Source organism: Garra rufa, chromosome 15, assembly GCF_049309525.1.
Source record: "Garra rufa chromosome 15, GarRuf1.0, whole genome shotgun sequence".
Taxonomy (NCBI): Eukaryota; Metazoa; Chordata; class Actinopteri; order Cypriniformes; family Cyprinidae; genus Garra; species Garra rufa.
The window spans coordinates 5,807,596-5,820,862 of NC_133375.1; the positions used below are offsets into that span (position 1 = coordinate 5,807,596).

General features: G+C 35.8%; 1 protein-coding gene across 2 annotated transcripts in view; it reads right to left on the minus strand.

Moving 5' to 3' along the window:
* ntrk2a (neurotrophic tyrosine kinase, receptor, type 2a) overlaps positions 1-13,267 on the minus strand; it is a 68,935-nt gene that overhangs the window by 26,435 nt on the left and 29,233 nt on the right. For both annotated transcript variants that reach the window (XM_073819038.1, XM_073819039.1), the window contains exon 13: positions 3,514-3,702. In XM_073819038.1, the coding sequence (XP_073675139.1) occupies positions 3,514-3,702 (189 nt within the window). The remainder of the gene's footprint in view (positions 1-3,513; positions 3,703-13,267) is intronic.

Below are 13,267 nucleotides of genomic sequence, written 5' to 3' on the forward strand. Positions count from 1 at the left end.
ACTATGTAGCAAAAAAAAAATACACAAATTTATTTAAAAGAAAATAAACAGAAGGAATCAAAGATTAATCAAAATCTGTTTCTCAACCTACCAATAAACTTCTGCCTTCAACTATAGTGCTTGGTTGACTCTTTTTTTCTTTTCCACAACAACACACTTAAAGGTTATTTTCTGAATCACCTTATCAAATTAAACTTTTAAACCTTCTAAAATTAAAAGGTTTTCCCTTTAGAAGTATAAATTTGTATCCAATAAGTGTAGATAAATATACACAGGTCCTTCGGAAGATTTAAAACAGAAATACAGAACGTAAACAAACTTTATATGTGTTCAGTAATACCAATGTAACCCTTCACTGATATTATCTCAAGGAATCACAGAAACCGCAATATGGTTCAGAAACTGAAAAAAGCTTAACGTGGGCCCACCACACTCACACGCACACGCACACACACAACACAACACAAACCCCCCGTTGCAGGCCTGAAACGTTGCTGGAGTGCGTTGAGGCCGAGGGAAATGTAAAATGGCCGCTTCACTCTCTAAGAGCACAGATAAAACAAATAAATGTACCTGAATGAACTTGAAACTGGTCAAGGATCCCGTCACCGGTCAGGTCCGTCCAAGTGAGGCTGTGATTGATCAGCAAACTCCGTGACACTCCCGCGATGCCAGAGGAACCCCTAACCACTCGGCGATTAGGGATGCTATCTGGATTCCCTCAATGATCTTCTCAAATGATGCAGTAACAGTCTTTGGCAATCGCTCTGATTACCTTTAACTCTCTTACAGGTGCTGATTTAGGCGATGAACAAGTTATATTTCTCACCCGCGATCCGCGTTAGTCCTGTTTACTACAAAGGCGATTAAGCATAAAATCGCAATTCTCCCTAATCACGTCGCGTTGACTTCGTTGTGCCGTCGTGTTGACTTCACAACAGAATAATCTGCTGAATAACACTCAACCAATACAGCTCTTATTACGGATATCGCACATAAAGTGACGCATTTTCTGTTCTCATGCCGACAACATATCTTACGCACTTCTTTATCCGAAGCTTGCTCACTCTCTTGACTGACAACCTTCCCTCCCAATCAAAGTTGCTCTACTCCCTTTCAGGGCGGGATTAAGTCATTTTTAACCAATAACATTAAATAAAATTCAATTTTGTGGTTCTCATATGTCTGAACAGGTATATTGTCCCTTATCAGAAACACACCTGTCAGAAGTAGTCATAAAGGAAAACAAATGCAAGATGAATTATAATACTAACAATAAAGTATTTTCCTATAGAAACAGAAACTAACCCAGGGTTACAATTGTTTTATAGCACATTTCTCATATGTGACCCTGGACCACAAAACCAGTCGTAACTAACATGGGTATATTTGTAGCAATAGCTAAAAATACATTGTAGGGGCCAAAAATCATTAGGATATGAAGTAAAGATCATCCTCCATGAAGATATTTTGTAAATCTCCTTACCTTTGTAAATATATTAAAACTTAATTAGTAATATGCATTGCTAAGGACATTTGAACAACTTTAAAGGGATAGTTCGAGCATTTAAGACATGAAGTTGTATGCAATCCTTATCAGCACTATAGTGTATACACACTGACCCACACTGCGTTCACCTCCCTGGTCAGAGTTCTGGCCGCTGGAAGTTTTTCAAGAAAGTAGTCACGGTTAGTTTCCGGGGCCTCAAAACTGTGCGTTTTTACGTGAAAAAAATATATGCGTTTCAAAGCTTGATTAATTTACATCACAAAAAACACTCCTGACAAAAATCATACCTCAGTTTTAATCGGCACTATATTCTTTCCGTTTCCATCAATCCGCGCTGCTGTCAGTTCGCACGTTCCGATCAGCTGTTCCATTACACACTCGAATGACAACGACGTAAAAAGTAGAAAATTAACAACGGTGCGAACTTGTAAATTCCAAGGTTGTGACCACAAGAATGTGCAGGGATCGCCGTTCAGATTGCATCGTTTTCCTGTTTCTTATATAGTTATGAGACAGCTTTGGCTGGTTGCCATCGGCTACTCTGCGGGAGCTAAAATATCCAGTATCAAGGATTTTCGTGTGTGTAGTGCTCACTTCAGCGAAGACAATTACATCCCCAACCAAGGAGGAAAAATCAAAAAACGGATTTTAAAGAGTTCTGCTGTACCAGTACCACGGGTAAGCTCTATTTACTAACTTTATGTCGCATACGACAGGTTTATTTTGAAGCTAACGTCGGTTTTTAGGCTAACGTTACACTGAGAATATTCTAACCGGGGCAGTGATAGCATCGACAATAATCGACTGTCTATGTGGTGAGAAAATCGGCAAATGTCATAACTAATGAATTTAATTGAATCTTTATAACACCACAAAATATGATGCTTTGCTATATTTGTTATTGTCTGTAACTATGCGGAACGTGTGTCGGTATCATCGTGTTTATAAGTGTGCTTGAAGTCACATACAGGTAGGTCTAAACCAGGTATCTCCAACTCCGGTCATCGTGAGCTACATTCCTGCAGCTCGATGTTTTCCTATGACAGGACACCTTTCTCAAATGAGACATTCTGTACAAGCCTGCTAATTACCCGTTGATTTGAGTCAGGTGTGTTGCATCAGAGAAAAACTAAAACCAGCAAGACAGTAGCTCACGAGGACTGGAGATCCCATGTCTAAACTGTACAGTAAACAATCTGATGTTTAGACTCCTGTGGAAATCACGTGAAACGAGGTCTAATATAAAAAAATATATATCGTCTGTTCCGTCTGACATTGTGCTAAAATTGGTTTCATCATCAGAAGTTTCGTAGTCAGACATGTTGTCAGCGAGTCGCGCTATCAACAGCTGATCGGAACGTGCGAACTGACAGCAGCGCGGATTGATGGAAACGGAAAGAATATAGTGCCGATTAAAACTGAGGTATGATTTTTGTCAGGAGTGTTTTTTGTGATGTAAATTAATCAAGCTTTGAAACGCATATATTTTTTTCACGTAAAAACGCACAGTTTTGTGGCCCCGGAAACTAACCGTGACTACTTTCTTGAAAAACTTCAAGCGGCCAGAACTCTGACCAGGGAGGTGAACGCAGTGTGGGTCAGTGTGTATACACTATAGTGCTGATAAGGATTGCATACAACTTCATGTCTTAAATGCTCGAACTATCCCTTTAAAGGCAATTTTCTCAATATTTTGATTTTGTTTGCACCCTCAGATTTCAGATTTTTTTTAAATAGCTGTATCTCGGCCAGATCTTGGCCATATATTCAAATGCATTGGAGTTATATTAAATTGCAATATTATTTCATATCTTTTTGCTACTCGTTTAATAATCCTAAATAGAATTTTAACTCCTGAAGCCTTTGACTGTAGTATTTATGTACACTATATATAATTTATTATTTCCTGTAACATATTGTAGATAGATTTAATAATCTTTTTGTAGTTATTGGAATTGTTTCATAAGACACAAATGTAGAAACACAGACAGATTCATACTCACATGTATCAGATTTGAGCAGACTGTTGGTGCTGCGGAAATACTGCGGGTTCTCTATGACAGGAATCTTGGTCATGCCGATGATGACGGCGTCTGCGTTCATGTCAGAGGACGAGGGTGTGTTAGAGCCGTTAGACACATGATGAAGAGGACTGGCAGAGTCATCGTCATTACTGATGACTGAGGAAGGACCTGTGTCAAAGACAAAAATTCAAACTCAGAAACACTATATTTAAAGGTAGTTTTTAAAACAGTTATTCTCTGGCAAGAGAATACTGCTATTAAAATGCAAAGTGCTTTTTTTTTGTCTCCATCCTTTTGCATGGAAAGTGTAATATTCAGTGCCACAATAAACAATCCCTTGGCCCTGTGTTCCAACAAAATTAAATAACAAACATTATCAATAAAAACATAAACTGTTTAACTAAAAAACATCAAAGCGAGGTCTCTCAGGGACAGCATGCCGATTTGAAAAGACTGACACGGCTCCAGTTTAAAGTCAAACGATTTGGCAGAATCAGAAAGGGGAAATGTTAATACATAAAGGACAACAGTGGGGGGCTTCCTGTCTGACAGGATATTTGTACAGAGGGGTCCAAACATCTGAGAACACATTTAAAATGTGGGACTAGAAAAAAACAGAAAGGATTAGGAAATGACATTTAAAATTATGCGGTATTTCCTGGTCACTAATCAAATAAGTACAAAATAATGTGAACTTTTTTGTATCTTAAAGCACAAGATGCTCTTTGGCTTGTTCTCAAATCATACCGGGAAACATGATCATTGGGTTTAACGCAAAGTTCATGGAGCTCAAATGTTGAAAAAAGCAAAAAAGCAAAAAGGGAACGTAACTAACAGACTAATAAATAATACAGACAATAACTTTGGAATGACACAAACTGTTCAGCCAGCCAGAATCAATCATGTTTTAAATCAGAAACAAGTATTGCACATTTAAACATCTTGAAGTGCCAAAGAAAAGTCTAAAAGGTTCAACAGAATTGCCATCAGGGGTGTAGTTATTACATTTACATAAAGTTCGGAATGTTTAACAATACTTCCATCATGAATTATTCCCAGGAAAATATACTTGAAGGGGGAAGGGGCAATTTTAGCTGGTCATTTAGTTTTACATAAATACATTTTTAAGTCTTAGATTTTTAAGTCTTAGATTAAAAATAATTTTTAAGTCTTACATTAAAAATGACATTATATTTACCTAGATAAAAAAAGTTTGTCAAGACAAACTTTGAACTGAGAAAGCTGGACCAGAACGTTTGAAAAGTTTTAAAAAGTTTGAACAGTTTTAAAAGTTAAGTTTGAGGGTTTTCAGTCTGAATTAGTTTGAAGTTTAAAGTAGTTTTAAAAGCTTAATGTTTGATAGATAGCTAGATAGATATAGATGGATAGCATGTTTCCAGCCTGATTAACATGTGGTTAGCATGTTTAAATAACAATAATTATATGTTTAATTAAATAATCACTAATTTGCATACATTTCCAGAAGAATATAGGCAGTAAATAAAAACAATAAAACTCTAAAGTTCTGTATATATAAGGACCTCTTTGCTCTTTTTGGGAAAATGACCTCAAAAAATATGTATTGTAATTGAAACCTACAGTTGCAAACAGTTAAAGTGTAATAACATAAACAACTTTTGAATGTTTTCTTTTCGCTAGTCTGACAGATGACCAGTTATGGAGGCAAAATAGCAAAAAATCTGTCTGAAGTTTAATGGTCTGGCCGTCTTTGTACACAAACAGGACATCTTCCGATCACAACCCATCCATAAAATCAGTGCACATGATTGGTTTATAGGAATGCTGTTCCAGGAACAACACAGGATGTTGATTTTGGAAGATCTACTTGTGCATGTTCAGTTACACAACAGTAACCCGAGTTAAACGAGCAGAAGAAGGAGATGCTGCAACAAAATCTGATCCGACGATCATATGTTAACCCTGTGTACTTCAGGTGTCAGATGTCCCATTTAATCTGAGGCAAATAAGAACGAGACTGAGAAACAGACGTACAGAACGGAATTCTATCATCATTTATTCACTCTCATTCTGACCTCTATTCTTCTGTGGAACACAAAAGAAGATGTCTCTGGTGTTTTTTTACACATAGAGAACAAAGGTACAAAAGCTGTCACTGAGGTGGTCTCTTTTCAAAGGTACATATTTGTACAGTACCTAAAATTTACAAAAATGTACTTTTTTTTAAAAGGTACTGCCCCAGTGACAGCCTTTGCACCTTTTTTTCGAGAGTGACAATAAATGTCACTGTTGTTTCTGCCACTGAATAAAAAAAGGTATTGAGACTTTTTATCTCAAAATTCTGACATTTTTCTTGCAATTGAAAAGTTCACATCTCAGAATTCTGACTTTTTTTTTTCAGAATTGCGTAATATTATTCGCAATTGCATGCAATCCTAACTCCTAACCGAACTATATCTCACAATTGTGAGTTTATATCGCAAGTAAAAAAAAAATAAAAAAAATAGTCAGAATTGTGACTTCAGAGCTCGTAAATTCTGACTTTATTACACACAATTGTGAGTTTACTCTATATCAAGCAGTTCTGACTTTATAACTCACAGTTATAAGTATATATCGCAATTCTGAGAAAAAAGTCAAAATTGTGACTTTAGATCTCGTAATTCTGACTTTATAACTCACAATTACAAGTTATATAATGCAATTCTGACTTTATAACTCACAACTACATGTTTAAATCAAGCATTTCTGACTTTATAACTCACAATTGCAAGTTTATATCTCATAATTCTGACTTTATAACACAATTGTGAGTTTATATCAAGCAGTTCTGACTTTATAACTCACAATTCAGTTTATATCACAATTCTGAGAAACAGAAGTCAGAACTGTGACTTTATATCTTGTAATTCTGACTTTATAACACACAATTGCAAGTTTATATTATGCAATTCTGACTTTATAACTCGCAATTACAAGTTTATATTTCACAATTCTGACTTTATAACTCACAATTGTGAGTATATCGCAGTTCTAAAAAAAAAGTCAGAACTGTGACTTTATATCTTGTAATTCTGACTTTATAACACACAATTGCGAGTTTATATTATGCAATTCTGACTTTATAACTCGCAATTACAAGTTTATATTTCACAATTCTGACTTTATAACTCACAATTGTGAGTATATCGCAGTTCTGAGAAAAAAGTCAAAATTGTGACTTTATATTTCGTAATTCTGACTTAACACACAATTGTGAGTTTATATCAAGCTGTTCTGACTTTTTTTAACTCACAGTTCTGAGTTTATATTATGCAATTCTGACTTTATATCTCGTAATTTTGACTTTATAAGACACAATTGCACGTTTATATCAAGCAGTTATAACTCGCAATTGCAAGTTTAAATTACGCAATTCTGACTTTATAACTCGCAATTGTGAGTTTATCTCACAATTCTGAGAAACAAAGTCAGAATTCCGATTTCGTATCACAGTTCTGAAAAAAGTCTGAATTGTAAAATAAAAAGTCACAATAATTTTTTTTTTTCAGCGGCGGAAACAGGCTTTCATACTTACTGTATCCACTGTCTCTCATTATATGGTCAAAAATAGTTCAAGTATCCTGTTTTGTGTTCTGCAAAAACAGCTTGAATGACTGGATAGGCTGAGTCATGTTTGTGTCTTTTTACACTTGTTCTTTGCAAGAACAGGTGTCTTTTTCACAAGACACATGAAGTGACCAAGTATATCCATCCATAACCCTGAATACAACCTGCAGTCTTAAAAATAAAGGTGTAAAAAAAGGTTCTTCACAGCAATGCCAAAGAAGAACCATTCAGTCAAATGTTCTTTAAAGAACCATCTCTTTCAAACCTTTTTATAATTTGCAGAACATTCGTTCGCCACAAAGAACCTTTTGTGAAACAAAAAGGTTCTTCAGATGTTTAAGGTTCTTCTATGGCATCGTGAAGCAGCTTTATTTTTAGGTGTAGCCCTTATATCAGAAAGAAAAAACTGACTGGTTGATAAAAAATATTGCTGAAACCGCTAATTCCAGCCTAAAACCTAAAATCTGATTGTTTCAGTGATCCAGGGACCTGTCTTATTCAGGTAAATCACATTAACTTTGAAACCATCTTCATTCTTCACCCTTAGATTGCCAACTGCACTTCTTCAACTGCGTTATTCATCTGCACGTAAAAGATGGAGGCTGTCGGGACGCAGAACATTTGGTTGAATCAGCCAGCGGCATGTTGACTGATATAGCAGCGGTAGGTGCATTAGCCTCTGTGATATCTGAGAGAATAAAACAGGATATTGGAGATCGGCCATGTTGCGATGACCCTTTGATGGCACGCGACAGCTTAAAGCATTTACTAGAAAACCCAAGCGTCTTGTTACTGGCAAAAGTGTCTGTGAAAGTAATGACCGATTTTTAGAGGACGTCAACACCGTTTTTACAGCCATTATGACATCATCTGCTGGAGAAGATACTGATAGCTGTAGTAATGGAGCAAATGATGGAGCCATTGCCACTGTGACAGCTCTGGTTCCCGAATTTGATTGGCTAAGCGGTTTTCAACAGTGCTTATGGGACTTTTTCAGCAGTTTTTGTTTTTTCAATTTTCTGTTTTGATCAATTTAATGCATCCTTACTAAATAAAAGTATACATTTCTTTTAATCTAGCCCCATACTTTTGAAGAGAAGTGTATATATACAATTTAAATCATTTTAGCAACTATATTTATATATTTTTACTGACACACAAAGACATTACATGCATTTGATTGATTGACCTTTGGTTTAAGTACTTGTTTCACTGCAAAAATCATTGCAAATGGAGTTAAGCGACAGGGGTCAGTCTGCAGTCTGGTCAGGGTGAAGAGGGCAAAATAATGAGAGAGAGCCGGCAGATGAAAGCGGAGACAATCAGGAGTGACCAAGTGATCGGGTCCTGACATTACAGCGCATGAGCCCGAGGCCGGACGACTCTCAGGCTGTGCTATTGATCCTCTCTGCTGCTCAAGGCGTAATTGAATGTTGAAGGTCTCTTGAGATACATGACACTCAGTGATTTACATGATGATGTCTTTGAATCCAAACTCACAACTGTCCCATTCAAACATGATAATACATCTAATACGATTACGCTGGGGTAAAGCGATCAGCTCTGTAACACTGCTTTAGTTGTTGCACGGGCTTACATGAAATATGCACTTATGTTAAAGACCCCATGAAAAGGCTTGACGAAAAGTTCTCTTTATGCTAGGGTATCCTATCGAAGCCAATTTCCACCACTGAAAAAAAAAAAAAAAAAGGTAATTGTGACTTTTTGACTTTTTTCTTGCAATTGCACGATAAATACTTGCAAATCTGACTTTTTTCCTTAGAATTGTGAGATATAAACCGCCAATTCAAAGAAACAAAGTCAGAATTGTGTGATATAAATTTGCAATAGAGAGAAATAAAAGTCAGATAAAAGATATAAACTCTCACAATTGCAAGTTTATATCTTACAATTCTGAGAAAAAAGTCCGATTTGCACGTTTGTATCAGCATTCATTATTTAGATCGGTCTTGTCTCGCAACAATAAACAATAAACATTAGTTTGAATATCAGCTGAGGAAAGCGTTATGTTTGTCAAAACGCTAATATCCTTTCATCTGTTAAGGGTGATTTTGCTGCTCAGCTGTTGTTGAAACTACAAATAACTTCCACTTAAAGGTTGTATCAGCGATTTCTAGCCTGAAACATAAAGTGTCAAATTCAGCTGAGCTTTCTTCACAATCCGCTCGCTGCGTGCCCCATAAATTGTCTGTGAAAAAAACGCGTCTCTCTGGTCAGCCTAGGGTCCGAGATATGCCAAAAAAACAATCGACACTACCAATCTTTCTACAGATAAACAAACAGTGTTCCAACCAATCAGCGTCAGGGGTTTGGTGTTGTGGACTTTCCTACTGGTGCAGTGATGTGAGGGAGGCGGAGCGAAAGTCCACAACACCAAACCCCTGACGCTGATTGGTTGGAACACTGTTTGTTTAAGTGTGGAAAGGTTGGTAGTGCCGATTGTTTTTTTGGCATATCTCGGACCCTAGGCTGACCAGAGAGACGCATTTTTTTCACAGACAATTTATGGGGCAGGCAGCGAGCGGATCGTGAAGAAAGGTCAGCTGAAATTGACACTTTATGTTTTAGGCTAGAAATCGCTGATACAACCTTTAAAGCCTTTTAAACTTTTCAGTATGCAAGTCTTTGCCTTCTTTACTGCTGACTCACTCATAAAAACAGTTTCTTGTTGCTATCTAATGACAAAACAATACAACTAAAATCACCATCACGAACACTCACCATTTCTCAATACTAAACAGTATTATTAAATATATTGTTTATATAAAATATTGTTTATTGAATAATATTTATTAAACAACAAAAACAAAAACAGCCATCAAAAAAAGTTGCTAGGCAATTAAGTTAAAAAGTACAAAGGCAGCGCTCTGATATACAGCACTGAATTTACATAAACATGAGATTTTGCCAAAACTATATTCTCTGGAACAAATGATACATTAATGGACCAAAGACTACCGTTAGATTTAGCCAAAACGAATTACATCTCATGTTTAACCACTACAGAAACATCAGAGCCAGCGGTAAATTCCAGAAGATCTGGCCAAGGTGATGTGAAATGTAATGTTTTTGAATGTGTAATAAGTTTGATACATATTACGAGTATTAAACAACAACGATTGTACTAAAAACAGAAGAGATTTTTTAAATTTTTGTGTACAGACGACAACATTTTTACACGGATCAGTGAAAATGACTCAAAATGCTTTATTATTCATGCCAGGCCAGTAGATGGCGATGCAACTTTGTAAAGAAACACTTCATGTCTGCGCACATATGCATCCCTATAGATTGATTGCATTCACGTTCAAGTTCACGTTTTTAGCCACCTTATTTTTCCCATAATAGCGGATGAGGCCATTTGTAAATTGTATGGGTCTCATCCGTGTCCAGCTATTTTTAGCTGTACAAAACAGCTTGTTTTGCTGCTTCATATTGCAAATTGGTGTGTCTTACCATATTATTTTAATTTTTTATCTTAATTATGAACACACTGGTTTGTAGTGCAAACTGTTTTACCGTTTACTGCACATTGTTATTCTTTTCGTTATTTCCCTACAGCGGCTAATGAACCAGAAGTTTCGCCCATACATGACCAAAATGCATAAAGTGTCAACACTAATCTTTCTTATCTTTCTCTATCTTATTTGCCTCTGAAAGTTTGCTAATGTGGCTGACACCATAGTAATATTTGCATTATACTGTAGATATAAAAATATATATTGTATATAAAAATGCACTAAGCACAGGTGAAACGCATTGGCTTGATTTCAGTCGTTTCGAATAAGGAAGTCTGTATACACATTCAGTGCATGAGCCAAAATACACACAGATCCTCTCAGACTGAACCAAGAGCTCTGTGTGTGTGTGTGTGTGTGTGTGTGTGTGTGTGTGTGTGTGTGTGTGTGTGTGTATCCGGTAAGGAAACCCGGCCACTACACACTCTTAAACTCTTATTTTCTTCTTGCTAGCAGAGAGGAAGTGATCTATCGATCAGAGGAGTTAATGAGAAGAGATAGATAGACGGATGGATGGATGGAATGATGGATGAGGGGGGAAGGAGAGCGCATTGAGAGAGGACAGCAGCGGATGGATTGTTTTCAGGATTGGATTTCGGGTTACACAGCAGTCCTGACTGGGACCCCAGCGCTGAGCGCTCTCAGAGACACGTTCAGGCCAGAATGCGGAGGAAAATATCATATTCCCAAAAATAACAGAGATTGATTGTTTTTCTCGCTTTTAAAGCCTGCTGCTATTTTTAAAGGCCGAAAACGCTCTCACCCTCTCGTGTGACAGTAAAACTCCAGCCCCTCTTCCTTCTGAAGACCTCAAGGTCACAGGAAGTTCAAGTAACAATGGAAAACACTCTCTCTTTCTTTCTCGTGTTCTGCATTCACATTTTTTCACTGGCCTGGGGTGAAAATAGATCCTAAAACCCTAAATATATTCTGCTATTAGATCTTACTCATATTTAACACCAGGGCTGCATATACTAGCAATACTAGCATACTGCATAGTATATACTTTATTTGGCTGTACTTTAAAAAAAAAAAAAAAAAAACACTATGCATTACATACGCTCTATGCATTACATACGCTGGCAAATGGCCTTGTCACAATTTATGTTTAATACAGCAAGTGTGAAAATCTCTGATTTTAATATGTTGCTCATATTGTGTCTGGTTAATTTGTTATACTTGAAATGGAAGATCAAGCCGGACGTATTGCATTGTTTTGGCAAATGTACACTACCATAAAATTTTTTTGAAATGTTTGAAATGTTTTTGTGTCTTATGTTAACAAAGGCTGTGAAAAATGCATTAAAATCTGTAATATTGTGAAATATTATTACAATTTCAGATAGTTGTTTTCTACTGTAATATCTTTTAAAATTTAATTTATTCCCGTGATGTAAAGCTGAATTTTCAGCATCATTACTCCAGTCTTCAGAAATCATTTCAATATGCTGATTTGATGACCAAAAAATATTTCTTATTATTATCAATGTTGAAAACAGTTGTGCGCTTACATTTGTGTGGAAACCATGATACTTTTTTCAGCATTCTTTGATGACTGTAAAACATTAAATGTATTAAAAAAATAATACAATGTAAAAATACAACAAAAAAAAAAACTAATAATAAAAACATAAATATTGAAGTAAATATTAAAAATTTTGGAGTTGGTATGATTTTTAAATGTTTTTGTCTCTTATGTTAACAAAGACTGTGAAAAATACATTAAAATCTGTAATATTGTGAAATATTATTACAATTTAAAATACCTGTTGTCTATTTTAATATATTTTAAAATGTAATTTATTCCAGTGACGTAAAGCTGAACTTTCAGCATCATTACTCCAGTCTTCAGAAATCATTTCAATATGCTGATTTGATGATCAAGAAATATTTCTTATTATTATCAATGTTGAAAACAGTTCTGCGGCTTAATTTTGGTTGAAACCATGATACATTTTTTGAAGACTGTAAAGTATTACAATAAATAAATAATTAAATGTTTAAAAAAATAATAAAAATTTAAAAAACAGTAATAATAAAATAATAAAAACATGGTGTGTAAAAATAAATGTTCAAATAAATATAAAAAAAATGGAATTGGAATTATTTAAATATGTTTTTGTCTGGTATGTTAAAGGGATGGTTCGGAGTAGAATCGACTTCATTGCTATGCACTCCGAAGCCCATGTAAATACCCCATCCGAAGTTTTTTTTACCTTAGTCAAACATTTATGGAGATATATCAGAGTTTTTCGAATTGCTTGTTACAGGAGTGAATGGTACATGTGATGTATCTCGTAAATTGCACCACTAAACGTGCAAGTAATCTTACCAAACTTGTACAGTAGTGTAAATAGGTTATGTACTCACAAAACGCTGCATCGGAACATTTGTAAGTCCACCATGAGTGTTTTAAAAACACGTTTTAGCCGATCCCTACTAGTCTCAAAAACTACAAATGGCGACACGTCGACGTCACTTCCCTGGTTTGAAAAAAGCACGTAAAAGTCCTCCTACAAGTTGACATGCACACAGATGTAGTAGGAGGACTTTTACGTGCTTTTTTCAAACCAGGGAAGTGATGTCGAGTTGTAGTTTCTGAGACT